Source organism: Stomoxys calcitrans, chromosome 5 (genome assembly GCF_963082655.1).
Source record: "Stomoxys calcitrans chromosome 5, idStoCalc2.1, whole genome shotgun sequence".
NCBI classification, from domain to species: Eukaryota; Metazoa; Arthropoda; class Insecta; order Diptera; family Muscidae; genus Stomoxys; species Stomoxys calcitrans.
Genome location: NC_081556.1, coordinates 19,575,519 through 19,590,345, shown reverse-complemented (window position 1 = coordinate 19,590,345; position 14,827 = coordinate 19,575,519). Strand labels below are relative to the sequence as shown.

The 14,827-nt window shown below is 38.9% G+C and overlaps 1 protein-coding gene across 1 annotated transcript; it reads right to left on the bottom strand.

Annotated features, from left to right (window-relative positions):
- Positions 1 to 12,616: 12,616 nt before the first annotated feature.
- LOC131997601 (uncharacterized) lies at positions 12,617 to 13,862 on the bottom strand. The gene is made up of 2 exons (XM_059368583.1): positions 12,991 to 13,862; positions 12,617 to 12,906 (listed from the first exon to the last, which is right to left on the bottom strand). The coding sequence occupies exons 1-2, from the start codon at positions 13,657 to 13,659 to the stop codon at positions 12,754 to 12,756; spliced, it is 822 nt and encodes a 273-aa protein (XP_059224566.1). The 5' UTR covers positions 13,660 to 13,862; the 3' UTR covers positions 12,617 to 12,753.
- Between the last annotated feature and the right edge of the window lie 965 nt (positions 13,863 to 14,827).

Below are 14,827 nucleotides of genomic sequence, written 5' to 3'. Positions count from 1 at the left end.
TAATGTTACCTGTTTATGGATGGCATGTCCAGTACGTTGTGTTGCCAGTCGCTGGGCTCTTCGGTCATTCATCTATTTTCTCATTGAACAAAATGACATCACGCATTGCAAAGGAAAACGAAAACAAAGGCTAAGGCTTAGTATCAAAGGACAAACACACACACACAAAAAAAAATTGCAGCAACGACAATATAAACCAAGACAACAACTTTTGTCCCCTCTGACGACCAGAAGAAGAGCTACAACACTTCAATTACTCTTCAGGCAAAAGACAAAAAAAAAAAAAAAGAAGACTGCAACGACTAACGAAAAGCACGAAACATTATATTAAACTCTTCCAAAATACCATCAATGGCTTATTGTGCCATAGGATGTGGATATTGATACTGAAGATGCTATTTGTACACATTCGAATTAGATGGGACAGGTCAACCGAGCGTAAGAAAGTCATCAATATCAAGCAATAAGGATGACAAAGAGACATTGTCAAATTTAATACTTGTGTATACTAAGGAAATCGTTTAAACTCATATGGAGTGCTTGTTTAAAATTTAAAGTAGCCATTCTCTTTATACGAGTTTAGTATTAAACTGTCCGGGCTGTAAAGATATTGGATGCTTGAGAGTATAGCTAATAGGGAACTCAGTGTAAAACAGAAGAAAACCAGTAAGGAAGGGCAAAAGTCGGGCGGTGGCGACTTTATAATACCCTACACCTACCCTACAATGTGGGAGCTATATCCAATTCGGAATCAATTTTAATGGACTTCGGCAAATGTTTTAAGATGGGTTATAAAACAATCCGTATCAAATTTCGAGCAAATATATTCACACTGTTATAACTATGGTTGACAAATGACAACATTATTGCAAATTACCCAAAATCTGATAAACATATATATGGGAGCTATATCTAATTCCGAACCGATTTGGAGCAAACTTCTCAGATATGGTGGTAGTTGTCGAGGAAAGCTTTGTGCAAAATTTTGGCAAGATTGGTCAAACGATGCGCTTGCAGTGGCTCTTGGAGTGAAAATCGGGCGCTATATATATATGAAGGCTATATCTAAATCTAGGGCGATTTCTGTAAAAACCACCAGTCATGTCGAGAATCAAGAGAAAATCCTTCCTGCCAAATTTCGAGAGAATCGGATAACAAATGACCATTTCATTGCAATATTACTGCAAATCGGACAAACATATATATGGGAGCTATGTCTAAATCTGAACCGATTTCGAGCAAATTTCAAAGACATTGTGGTCAATGTCATCGAGGTCATCGAGGAAAGCGTTGTACAAAATTTTCGGAAGATTGGTCAATAAATGCGCTTGCAGTGACTCTAGGAGCGAAAATCGGGCGATATGTATATGTGAGAGCTATATCTAAATCCGAACCGATTTCCACGAAATTCACCAGTAATGTTGAGAGTCATAAGAAAATCCTTCCTAACAAATTGCGAGAGAATCGGTTAACAAATGACCATTTAATTGCATTATTACTGAAAATCGGACGAACATATGTATGGGAGCTATGCCTAAATATGAACCGATTTCTATAAAAATCACCTGTTATGTCGGAAGTCATAAGAAAATCTTTCTTTCCAAATTGCGAGAGAATCGGTTAATAAATGATCATTTTATTGCTGTATTACTGCAAATCGGACGAACATATATATGGGAGCTATATCCAAATCTGAACCTATTTTTATAAAATTTACCTATAATATTGAAAGTCATAAGAAAATTCTTCATGCCAAATTGCGAGAGAATCGGTCAACAAATGACTATTTTATCGCATTATTACTGCAAATCGGACGAACATATATATGGGAGCTATATCCAAATCTGAACCGATTTTTATGAAATCCACCTGTAATATCGGAAGTCATAAGAAAATCCTTCATGGCAAATTGCGAGAGAATCGGTCAACAAATGACCATTTTATTGCATTATTACTGCAAATCGGACGAACATATATATGGAAGCTATATCCAAATCTGAACCGACTTCTATGAAATTCGCCAGTAATGTCGGGAGTCATAAGGAAATTCTTCCTACCAAATTTCAACGGAATCGGTTAACAAATGACAATTTTATTGCATTATTACTGCAAATCGGACGAACATATATATGGGAGCTATATCCAAATCTGAACCGATTTTTATGAAATTCACCTTTAATGTGGGAAGTCATAAGAAAATCCTTCCTACCAAATTTCAACAGAATCGGTTAACAAATGATCATTTTATTGCTGTATTACTGCAAATCGGACGAACATATATATAGGAGCTATATCCAAATTTGAACCGATTTCCATGAAATTTACATGTAAAGTTGGAAGTCATAAGAAAATTACTCCTGCCAAATTTCAACAGAATCGGTTAACAAATGACCATTTCATTGCATTATTACTGCAAATCGGACGAACATATATAAGAGAGCTATATACAAATCTGAACCGATTTCTATGAAATCCATCTGTAATGTTGGAAGTCATAAGAAAACCCTTCGTGCCGAATTGAGAGAGAATCGGTTAACAAATTACCATTTTATTGCCATATTACTGCAAATCGGATGAACATATATAAGGGAGCTATATCCAAATCTGAACCGATTTCTATGAAATTAACCTGTAATGTCGGGGGTCATAAGAAATTTCTTCCTACCAAATTTCAAAGGAATCGGTTAACAAATGACTATTTCATTGCCATATTACTACAATTCGGACGAACATATATATGGGAGCTATATCCAAATCTGAACCGATTTTTATGAAATTCACCTGTAAAGTTGGAAGTCATGAGAAAATCCTTCATGCCAAATTTCGAGAGAATCGGTGAACAAATTATTATTTTATTGGGGTATTACTGCAAATCGGACGAACATATATATGGGAGCTATATCCGATTTTTATAAAATTCACCTTTAATATTGAAAGTCATAAGAAAATTCTTCCTACCAAATTTCACCAGAATCGGTTAACAATTGACCATTTTATTGCATTATTAGTGCAAATCGGACGAACATATATATGGGAGCTATATCCAAATCTGAACCGATTTTTATGAAATTTACCTGTAATTTCAAGAGTCATAAGAAAATTCTTCTTAGCAAATTTCAACAGAATCGGTTAACAAATGACTACTTTATTGCATTATTACTGGAAATCGGACGAACATATATAAGGGAGCAATATCCAAATCTGAACCGATTTTTTCCAATTTTAACAGGCTTTGTCTCTAGACCAAAAAACATGACCATACCAAATTTGAAGACGATCGGATAAAAATTGCGACCTATAGCTCGTACACAAATTAGCTTGGACAGACGGACAGACAGATGGATGGACAAACAGACGCACAGACTGACAGACAGACAGATGGATATAGCTAAATCGAAACCAGAAAGTGATTCTCAGTCGATCGGTATACTTATCAATGGGTCTATCTCTCTTCCTTTTAGGTGTTACAAACTAATTCACAAAGTTATAATACCCTGTACCACAGTAGTGGTGTAGGGTATAACAAGTAAAAGCGTGATAAGTTCGGCCGGGCCAAATCTTATATACCCTCCACCATGGATCGCATTTGTCGAGCTCTTGCCTTGGTATCTCTTTTTAGGCAAACAATGGATAAAAGAACAGAATTGCTATGTTATTGGAACAATATCAAGTTATGGTTCATTTCGGACCATAATTGAACTGAATATTGGAGACCATAATAAAGGGTGATTTTTTTGAGGTTAGGATTTTCATGCATTAGTATTTGACAGATCACGTGGGATTTCAGACATGTTGTCAAAGAGAAAGATGCTCAGTATGCTTTGACATTTCATCATGAATAGACTTACTAACGAGCAACGCTTGCAAATCATTGAATTTTATTACCAAAATCAGTGTTCGGTTCGAAATGTGTTCATTCACCGTAACGTTGCGTCCAACAGCATCTTTGAAAAAATACGGTCCAATGATTCCACCAGCGTACAAACCACACCAAACAGTGCATTTTTCGGGATGCATGGGCAGTTCTTGAACGGCTTCTGGTTGCTCTTCACTCCAAATGCGGCAATTTTGCTTATTTACGTAGCCATTCAACCAGAAATGAGCCTCATCGCTGAACAAAATTTGTCAAAATTTGAACACATTTCGAACCGAACACTGATTTTGGTAATAAAATTCAATGATTTGCAAGCGTTGCTCGTTAGTAAGTCTATTCATGATGAAATGTCAAAGCATACTGAGCATCTTTCTCTTTGACACCATGTCTGAAATCCCACGTGATCTGTCAAATACTAACGCATGAAAATCCTAACCTCAAAAAAATCACCCTTTAGAAGTCATTGTGTAAAATTTCAGCCAAATCTAGTAAGAATTGCTCACTTTAGGGGCTGAAGAAGTAAAATAGGGAGATCGGTTTATAGGGGAGCTGTATTAGGCTATAAACCGATTCATGCAATTTTCGACACGTATGTCAAAGGTCAGAAGAGAAGCCGTTGTATAAAATTTCAGCTAAATCGGATAATAATAGTGCCCCCTAGTGGCTCAAGAAGTCAAGACTCCAGATCGGTTTATATGGAAGCTATATCAGGTTATGGACCGATTTAGACCATACTCAGCACTGTTGTTGGAAGTCATAACAAAACCCTTCATGCAATATTTCAGCCAAATCGGATGAGAATTGCGCCCTCTAGAGGCCAAGACCCCAGATCGGTTTATGTGGCAGCTATATCAGGTTATGGACCGATTTGAACCATTCTTAATACAGTTGTTGGAAGTCATAAAAAACATCTCATGCAAAATTTCAGCCAAATCAGAAAATAATTGCGTCCTCTAGTGGCTCAAGAAGTCAAGACCCCAGATCGGTTTATATGGCAGCTATATCAGGTTATGGACCGATTTGAACCATTCTTAATACAGTTGTTGGAAGTCATAATAGATCACCTCATGCTAAATTTCAACCAAATCGGATGAGAATTGCGCCCTCTAGAGGCCAAGACCCCAGATCGGTTTATGTGGCAGCTATATCAGGTTATGGATCGATTTGAACCATTCTTAATACAGTTGTTGGAAGTCATAACAAAACACCTCATGCAATATTTCAGCCAAATCGGATGAGAATTGCGCCCTCTAGAGGCCAAGACCCTAGATCGGTTTATATGGCAGCTATATCAGGTTATGGACCGATTTGAACCATTCTTAATACAGTTGTTGGAAACCATAACAGAACATGTCATGCAATATTTCAGCCAAATCGGATGAGAATTGCGCACTCTAGAAGCCAAGACCCCAGATCGGTTTATTTGGATGCTATATCAGGTTATGGACCGATTTAGACCATACTCAGCACTGTTGTTGGAAGTCATAACAAAACACCTCATGCAATATTTCAGCCAAATAGGATGAGAATTGCGCCCTCTAGAGGCCAAGACCCCAGATCAGTTTAAATGACAGGTATATCAGGTTATGGACCGATTTGAACCATTCTTAATACAGTTGTTTGAAGTCATAATAAAACACCTCATGCAAAATTTCAGCCAAATCGGATGAGAATTGCGCCCTCTAGAGGCCAAGACCCCAGATCGGTTTATATGGAAGCTATATCTGGTTTCGGACCGATTCGAACTATTCTTAGCACAGTTATTGAAAGTCATAATAAAACACCTCATTCTAAATTTCAGCCAAATTGGATAATAATTGGGCCCTTTAGTGGCTCAAGAAGTTAAGACCCCAGATCGGTTTATATGGCAGCTATATCAGGTTATAGACCGATTTAGACCATATTCAGCACTGTTGTTGGAAGTCATAATAAAACACCTCATGCAAAATTTCAGCCAAAATCGGATAGGAATTGCGCCCCCTAGCGGCTCAAGAAGTCAAGATTCCAGATCGGTTTATATGGCAACTATATCAGAACGTGGACCGATATAACCCATTTACAATCCCAACCGACCTTCACTGATAGGAAGTATTTTTGCAAAATTTTAAGCGGCTAGCTTTACTCCTTCGATAGTTAGCGTGCTTTCGACAGACAGCCGGACGGACTGACAGACGGACGGACATGGCTAGTTCGACTTAAAATGTCATGACGATCAAGAATATATGAACTTTATGGGGTCTCAGGCGAATATTTCGAGGATATACAAACAGAATGACGCAATTAGTATACCCCCATCCTATGGTGTAGGGTATAGAAATACTGAAATTGTAAATACCAGCAAAGCAACTTCAAGGCTTTCCCCCTATGATCCAGGTGACACGAGAACTGCATATGTAGAGGAAAAAGGTAATAAGGCAACTCATTGGCCTACATGGATGTCAAGGCATATGGTATCGTTGTGTTTTAACCTCCCAAACTAATCTATCAACATAATATGTCCAATTGATATGCTCACTTCTATCGCATGTCTATGTGATTCGAACTCCAGCAGTTTTCCAGAATACTTCCAATTTATTTGCTTAATTAAATTTGCCCATTTTAAAAGTTAATTTTTCACAAAATTCCCTGGCAAATAGTTTTCCCAACCCCCTGGGGTGTCTTTCCGATTGCAGTTGCAACAGGCTTTCGTGCATAACAATTCGTCACATGTTGCCTTCTGCCCGCAAGCTATGTTAACATCAGTGCAGTGCATAATGTTGCAGTGGCACAGTGGGTAATGGGGTGAGGATAATGAAGATGACGACAATGATGAGCATAAGCTTGGTGGTTTGAGCCTGAGCTGGTGGTATTGGTACCGTTAATGTTTGGGGTCATGTCCATTTGGCATTTTTATGGAGCTGCCGTTATGAATGCTTGGCGCGAAAGCGTGTGCCGTATGTGCATTGTATGCAATGACTGGTATGGTATGTTTAAAATGCAAATCACATATCACGCATGGTCTATAATTTGTAATTAATTATGCTATAAATGCAGCAATGAACGTCATTTGCAACACACTCAGGTCCATTCTTTCAACATGCAGCATACATAGCCACGTATGCTACTGATGAGTGATTGTAAATGTATGTGTGTGTGTGTGTGTGTATGCGTTATTTCACATCATCTGCAGGACCTTTGCGTCAGCGAGACATGACTATTATGACCCACACAATTTTCACGCTTGCCATGGCTATGAATGTGTTTGGTTTGGTGTTAACATGAGTTTTATTGAAACTGGAGGCAGCAGCAGCAAAACAATCAAAAGAGCGCAAAAAATTAATAGAGGCAACAGAAATTTACAAATGTTGCATTCATTTGAGGAAAAACGAAAAAAAAGAAATAATTTGCCTACTAGCCCCAACATGGGGTCACATGATTGGGATTTATTATTTTTTGGAAAATGTGGCAAACTTACATTTCCAACAAAGTGATGCAGAGATTGGAGTAAACATTTCGCTAAGCAATGACCAGGTCCAAAATAGAGAAATAGTTGATATTATCAAAAAATTTTATTTTCAATAGCAACCCTTAACCAGTTTTCACCTGTTAAAGTCACCAGGACCTATTGGAATCAGGAAGAAGAAGGCAGTCTAATAAGTGTTCCATCCAGCAACTGTGTTTACAGCGTACAAGGCTGGTATTCACTCCCAAATCTGGTAAGACAAGTAATGCGGCACCAATGGATATATAAACCTTACATCCTTTTAACTCAATACCGGTTAATAAGTAATCGGGCCGTACGCTTCAGATGGTGCCTGACTAAGAAGATAGTCCAATGGATATGCAGGAATGTGAAATGAGCCCCATTAACTGACCGTCTCCGTAGTTTGGTGGACTGCAATAGAAACAAGTAAGAGCGCGCTAAGTTCAGACAGGCCGAATCTTATATACCCTCCACCATGGATCGCATTTGTCGAGATCTTTGGGCGGTATCTCTTTTAAGGCAAACCAATAATAATGGATAAGAAGTGTCATGCTATTGGAGGTATATCAAGTTATAGTCCAAATCGGACCATAAATGGATTGAACATTGAAGACCATAGTAAAAGTCATTGGGTAATATTTCACTCCATTCGGATAAGAATTGCGCCTTGTAGGAGCTCAAGTAGCATAATCGAGAGATCGATTTATATGGCAGCTGTATCAGGCTATAGATCGATTAAGACCATATTGGACAAGTATATTAAAGGTCATGGCATAAGCCGTTGTACAAAATTTCATCCAAATCAGATTAAGAAAAGCGCCCTCTAGCGGCTCAAGAAGTAAAGATCCCAGATCGGTTTATATGGCAGCTATATCAGGTTATAGACGAATTTACACCATACTTAGCACAGTTGCAGGAAATCTTAACAAAACACTTCGTTTAGCCAAATCGGAAAAGAATTGCGCCCTCTAGTGACTCAAGAAGTCAAGATTCAAGATCGGTTTTAATGGCAGCTATATCAGGTTATGGACTGATTTGAACCATACTTAGGAAATTTACTGGAAATTAACAAACCACTTCATGCAACATTTCAGCCAAATCGGATGAGAATTGCGCCCTCTAGTGGCTCAAGAAGTCAAGATCCAAGATCGGTTTATATGGCAGCTATATCAAGTTACAGACCGATTTGAACCATATTTAATGCAGCTATTGGAAGTTATGACAAAACACGTCATGCAAAATTTCAGCCAAGTCGGATAAGAATTGCGGCCTCTAGAGGCTATAGAAGTCAAGATAGACCGATGTGAGCCAAATTGAAAAGGGAGGTCGAAGGGCCTACCACAATTCACTGTCCCAAATTTCGGCGAAATCGGACAACAAATGCTCCTTTAATGGGCCCAAGACCTTAAATCGAAAGATAGGTCTATATGGCAGCTATATCCAAATCTGGACCGATCTGGGCCTAATTACAGAACGATGTTGAAGGGCCTAACACAACTCACTGTCCTGGCAGAATAGGACAATAAATGCGCCTTTACGGACCCAAAACCTCAAATCGGGAGATCTGTCTATATGGCAGCTATATACAAATCGGGGCCGATCGAGGTCAATTTGAGGAAGAATGACGAGGGGCCTAATTTACCCAATTTTTACCCAAATTTCTGCAAAATCGGATAATAAATTTGGTTTTAATGGGCCAAAGACCCAAAATCTTCGGATCGGTCTATATGGGGGCTATATCAAGGTATAGTCCAATATAGCCCATCTTCGAAATTAACCTGCCTATGGACAAGAAAAAAAATCTGTGCAAAGTTTCAGTTTAATATCTCTATTTTTAAAGCCTGTAGCGTGATTTCAACAGACAGACGGACGGACATGGCTAGGTCGTCTTAGATTGGAGAGTGGATAGAATAAAGTAGCAGGTCAGGCCACACAACGATAAGCGCGACGACGACATGAAACCATACGGCATTGACAAAGGTTTCGGATCGGATGCCTGACAGTTTAAAACCTTAAATTGATAGAATGGTATATGGGGTAAGGAACCGAACGAGCTATGCAGAGTGGCCGAAAGGGTCTTGCATATGGCATATGACTGGGCAAGACCCAGAGGTCTCAATGTCAACCCAGCGAAGACTGAATTATGGCTGATCACGAGGAAGACGAAGGTGAGGCAATTTAAAGTACCACGTTTCCTCAATAAAACGATTTCGATATCTGACAAGGTCAAATACTTAGGTGTGATCTTGGATAGGAAACTAAATTGGAGGTGTCACATTCAGGAGAGTACTGAGAAGGCTCACAGATCTTGGGCACTATATAGACGGCCCGTAGGTCCGAAATGGAGCCTGAATCCTAGGATAGTCCAATCGCTCTACAGGAGCGTGATTACACCAATACTTACCTACGCCTCAGTAGTTTGGTGGACTGCTATGGAGAAAAAGTGCAACATAAGGACCATACAACAGGTTCAGTCTTGGCATAGACGGAGCGATGAGGACCACGCCCACTAGTGCTCTGGAGACTATTCTAGATATCCGACCCATTGACATACAGATTAAGTGTGAGGCAGCCACTACGGCTATGAGACTTAAGGCGATGGGAGAATGGATTGAGGATGGGAGCAGCTCATACCATCGCGGTATAAACGAGGCGACGATAGGAAACCTGGAAGGAAGGGAAGAGGTTTCCGATCGGATACCTGAGATGAATCTTGAAGTCGAGAGCGAGGCACTGCTGCCATCGGCACAGTCACGATTGCCATCTGGAAGATCATGTTACATGGATGGAGGACAGAGTAGGCCTGGGGTTTTACATTGAGAACCCAGGAACTGAGATCTGTCCTGCAGGCGGAGATCCGGGCGATCATGGAATGCGTGAAGTGGTGTGGTGCTAACGTGAGGACCTCGATTGTGAACATCTTTACCGACAGTAAAATTGCCATAGGGGCGATAACAACCCGGAGGGTAAGGTCACGAATAGTCTTGCAGTGTAAGAAGGAGATTAACGCCTTCTCTGAGGATGGGAAAATCCGCATCGTTTGGATGCGGGGCCATAACGAAGTAAAGGGATATGAAAGGGCAGACGATTGGGCGGTGAAGGCCAGAGAACTGCCGTCAATAAACTTGGTTAATCCGAAACCTTTCGGGTCCACGCAGACTGAGTTAAGGGAGTGGGCGACGAATGCGCATGCAACATTGTGGAACAGCGAAATGGTTGGTAGGACGGCGAAATTCCTATGGGGGGATCCAGATCGTGAGAAGACGAGGCTATTACTGAAATGAAGCAAGAAGGGGGCCAGTATAGCTATTGGTGTCATAACGGGATACATAGCACTACGTGCTCACTTATGTCAAATCGGTACGGCAAGTGATAGCATATGTAGGGCATGCGGGGAAGATGATGCGACGTTGGAGCATTTCCTTTGGCATTGCTCGGCGTTCGCGTGTAACACATACCGGTACTAAGGTGGAGACACAATATCAGACATGAACAATCTTTGGGGGAGTGGTTTTGAAAACAATTAAGGATTTTGTGAGTAGCACGGAATTCCAAACTTAAAATTTTCTTTTTAGAGGTTACTTTATAGTTTTTAGAGCGCACAACAAGCCGATTACTGGCTTAGCTGTATGTCCATAGTGGCATGGGGCGGATTAATATCTGCACCCTCTTTTCAACCTAACCTAACCACGCTCGAACATCCTGTATATTAACTTCGAATTTTGACATGAACATCAAAAACTTTTTCAGCGGTGGTAGCGTTCGAAGCCATCAATGCAACTTCCAACAGATGCACAGAATCATATGCACTAGGGAAGTGGCGTAATTGACGCAGAAAAAAGTTTGTCATTGCACGAAAAACACATTTCCCAATGCATGTGTTTTTCGTGCAATGACAAACTTTTTTCTGCTTCAATTACACCACTTCCCTAGTGCACATGATTCTGTGCATCTGTTGGAAGTTACATTGATGGCTTCGAATGCTACCACCGCTCAAGATATTTTTGATGTTCATACCAGAATTCGAACCCAGGCATTCAGCGTCATAGGCGGACATGCTAACCTCTGCGCTACCATGGTCTTCGAACACTCCAAGTTTATAAGGCTGGACTTGAAGAGACCTAACGTTTTGCTGTCGCTGGTTAGAAAAGGCGTCTCAGTCATTGTGATGCTCATAACAGGTCTATGTCTGATCGGAAAACATGTTGCAAATAACGACTTTTGCAGGGAGCCCCGGCAGCCGAGTTGGTAGCGTGCATGGATTACCAGTGCAGATGTCGTGGGTTCGATTCCCGCCAGAAGCCTGGGCCTGTCGCTACTGTGGTATCACAATGCCACTTAAAATTGTCTAAATGAGTCTGTAAAGGACTGCCACTCTTACCAAACGACTTTTGCAGAAGCTGTGAGGATGGTGAGGAAGAAGTGTCTTTAGAACATCTGTTGTGTGTGTGTGTCCCACTGGCAGTCGCAAGGAGTTCCACTTTAGGTTCTCTGTAGCAAAGGATGTGGGCATTTTCCATACTATTGGGCTTTTTAAAGCCTTCTGGGTGGTTCAACGGTAGGGACTAGAATGCATCTTCTCCTGTTCCTGTAGTATCACAAAGAACGAAAACTTCTAAGCGAGTCTAATGGCAAACTGCCACCTAAACCTAACCTAACCTTCTTACCTAAAGGTAATTTTGTGAGAATATTATTAAGGAATTTTACTATGAGTGAGGTAATTTTTTTTTAAGTTTACTCATCAAAGTCTCTTAGATATCGCCAGCATTAGTTTGCCGATAACCAAAGTTTAAATATATTTGGTCACTTTCATTCAATCGACTTTTCGATCAAATATCGTTTTGCCATATCGACTCTTTGCACATTTTCCCACACTTCCTTAAGGGGCACTCAACTATACAACACCAAAGAAGAGCAAAAAGAAGTCAGCTAAGCAAAGAAGAAGCCAAACAAAACAGAAAAATATCCGGAATGCATGAAAAGCGGTTGTCGTTTTGCCAACACCAAAGATGTCTCATTCGTATTTTTTTTTTGTTTGGTTTTGTTGCATTTTGACACTGGAACTGGAACCGTGGCGGGTAGCAACACTTCACACTTAATATTTCAAAGCACTCTTGTAGACAGGTCACGCACGAGATAAGGATGGTGGAACCTCCGTGGTTAAAAAAAAAAATAACTCTTTGCAATTTGAAGTCTGAACAAAGAATAATTTTTATTTTCATTTTAAATCTTAAAGAAAACTAAGTTACAATATAATAAATGATGATTAAAGTAAAAGCTAGATTTCTTGGAATTATACAATAAAAGTTACAAAACAATTTCTTATTAATTAGTTGGTGTTCTTATTGCTAACAATGATATTGGTTATATGAGACAAATATATTTATTGGTTATTCAGCGTTAATTATGACCTAAATCAATAGGTTAACGTTCTCGGTGGTTTTGGTGGAGATAATAAGGTGGGTGTCGTAACTGGTTTTGGTGGAGACAATAAGGTGGGTGTCGTAACTCCTCCCCCCTTAAGATAGAGCGACGGCCACAATGAAGATGTTGTGGTCGGAGTGATAGGCTGTGGAGGTGGAAAGTGGTGTTTGTACGTATTTTTTCGTTTAATGACAATGATGAGTATGGTAATGACTACTATTGTGCATACTAATGTTGTTGTTGTTGTGACTGAGTGAACTGTTGTAGTGGTTATTTCCAGGTTGCTAATTCTGTTGTTGGTTAGAAAGTTGAAATCCTCGAGTTTTTGAAGACTAAGTATTTCGATTGTGGAGTTTACGGAAATGTTGCTGTTTGGTAACGGGGGTATGTGGAGTTGATCCCAATATGCATCGGTATCATCGTGGTATGTTATACCATTTATTGAGACGTCACAGTTCTGGAAACGCACAAGGGCTGTGTCTTTTACTGTGAGAGTTTTGATACTGCAAGTAGAATTTATTAGTGTCTCTGGTGAGTGTATAAAAAGTATTAGGTTTTGTTCCACTTGTGTGATCGATTCCCTTTTTCCAACGTCACTAATTGGGCAATTTGCTTCTTTATTGTTTATTAAGTTTCCAATACATAACGAGTATTTGGTTTCTTCCTGTCGGATCGGTATACCGCAATAATATGTTCCTTCGATCGATGGGCAAAGTGTTTTGTGATGGTGTGTGGAATTTTCATTAAACAATATATATGGTTCTGTTATTATTAACTTAGTTATGTTTATTGGTAAAGGAATTATGTGGTATAGAAAATAGTCTTCTTCAGAGACATTCGGTACAAGAATATTAAAAATGATATTTGTTTCATTGTAGTAGGCTTGCATGCCTAGCATTTCATAAATATTTTCGATAGATCTGACTTCAATATTTTTTTGTTTTAATTTGACTTCTATGTTTTCGAGTTCTTCCGGGCTGAGGAGGAATCTTGAAATTATATTTAGTTTTGACAGAACTACTGCCTCAGCTATGTTTGTTAAGTGGTGTGTTAGAAGGTCGATGTTGTAGTTTATCTGGTTGAGGTATTGTGTTTGTAATAGTATGTCTTCTTCCTGTTTTATTTTATTAGTTGTGCTCAACATGTATCTTTCTATTGTGTGCTGTTCGTTATTTATGTGGGATGTTATGTTATTGAATCTTTCAATCATTTTAAAGTTGATTGAATGTTCGTGTGAAAGTGTATATGTAACGTTGTTTAGGTTTGAGTAAATGTTTTCTATCTGTTGATTTATTGTTCTAGCGTCTTGGTCATCCATGTTACCCGTTATGAATTTAATCACGGAACCTAGTCCATTTATTAGCCCTCTTCTCTGTCTTTTAATTGGGTATAATGCTAAAAACTTGGTCTTTAATTCTGCAAGTTTTAGCTTAGTTATTCTTACGATGTTAGGTTCAAATATATGTTTCTCGAAAAGGTCAAGATTGTATTCTATAACGTCAATGTTTGTTTTGTAGTTTTCAAGATTAATGATGTGAATAAAGCTGTTGAGATTTGTGACGAATCTTGCGGGGCCTAAACGCAGTGGTAAAATGCTTTGGTGTGTTGGCAAGTTGTGTACCTCGATTATTTGTGCCTGAATTGAAGGAATTCTAAAAGTGAAAGATTAGTGTTAGTTTGTGTGAGAAGAGCGTGAGGGTAGTTCTGGTCAATGTTCTATCCCTAGTATATATTCATATTAATTTACTGAATTATTGTTTATTTGTTTATTTATGTACTAAACATGTAGTAATAGTATAGGACATTTCTTTTTCTTTTTGCAAAGGCTATAATAATTCTTGATACAATTAAAATTTTAGTTTTTATTTATTTATTTATTTATTTATTTATTTTTTTTTTTTTTTTTTTTTTTTTTTTTTTTATTTTTTATGTTGTTTCCTTAATCTACATTTATGTAATTTCTTTTGCCCTTTAGTAAGAATGGTAAATTTGCCATCTTTTTCAACTGTTTGCTTTGAATATCTAGGCGTCAATTTGTTTCTTCTTGATTCTTTCCTGAAAACGAT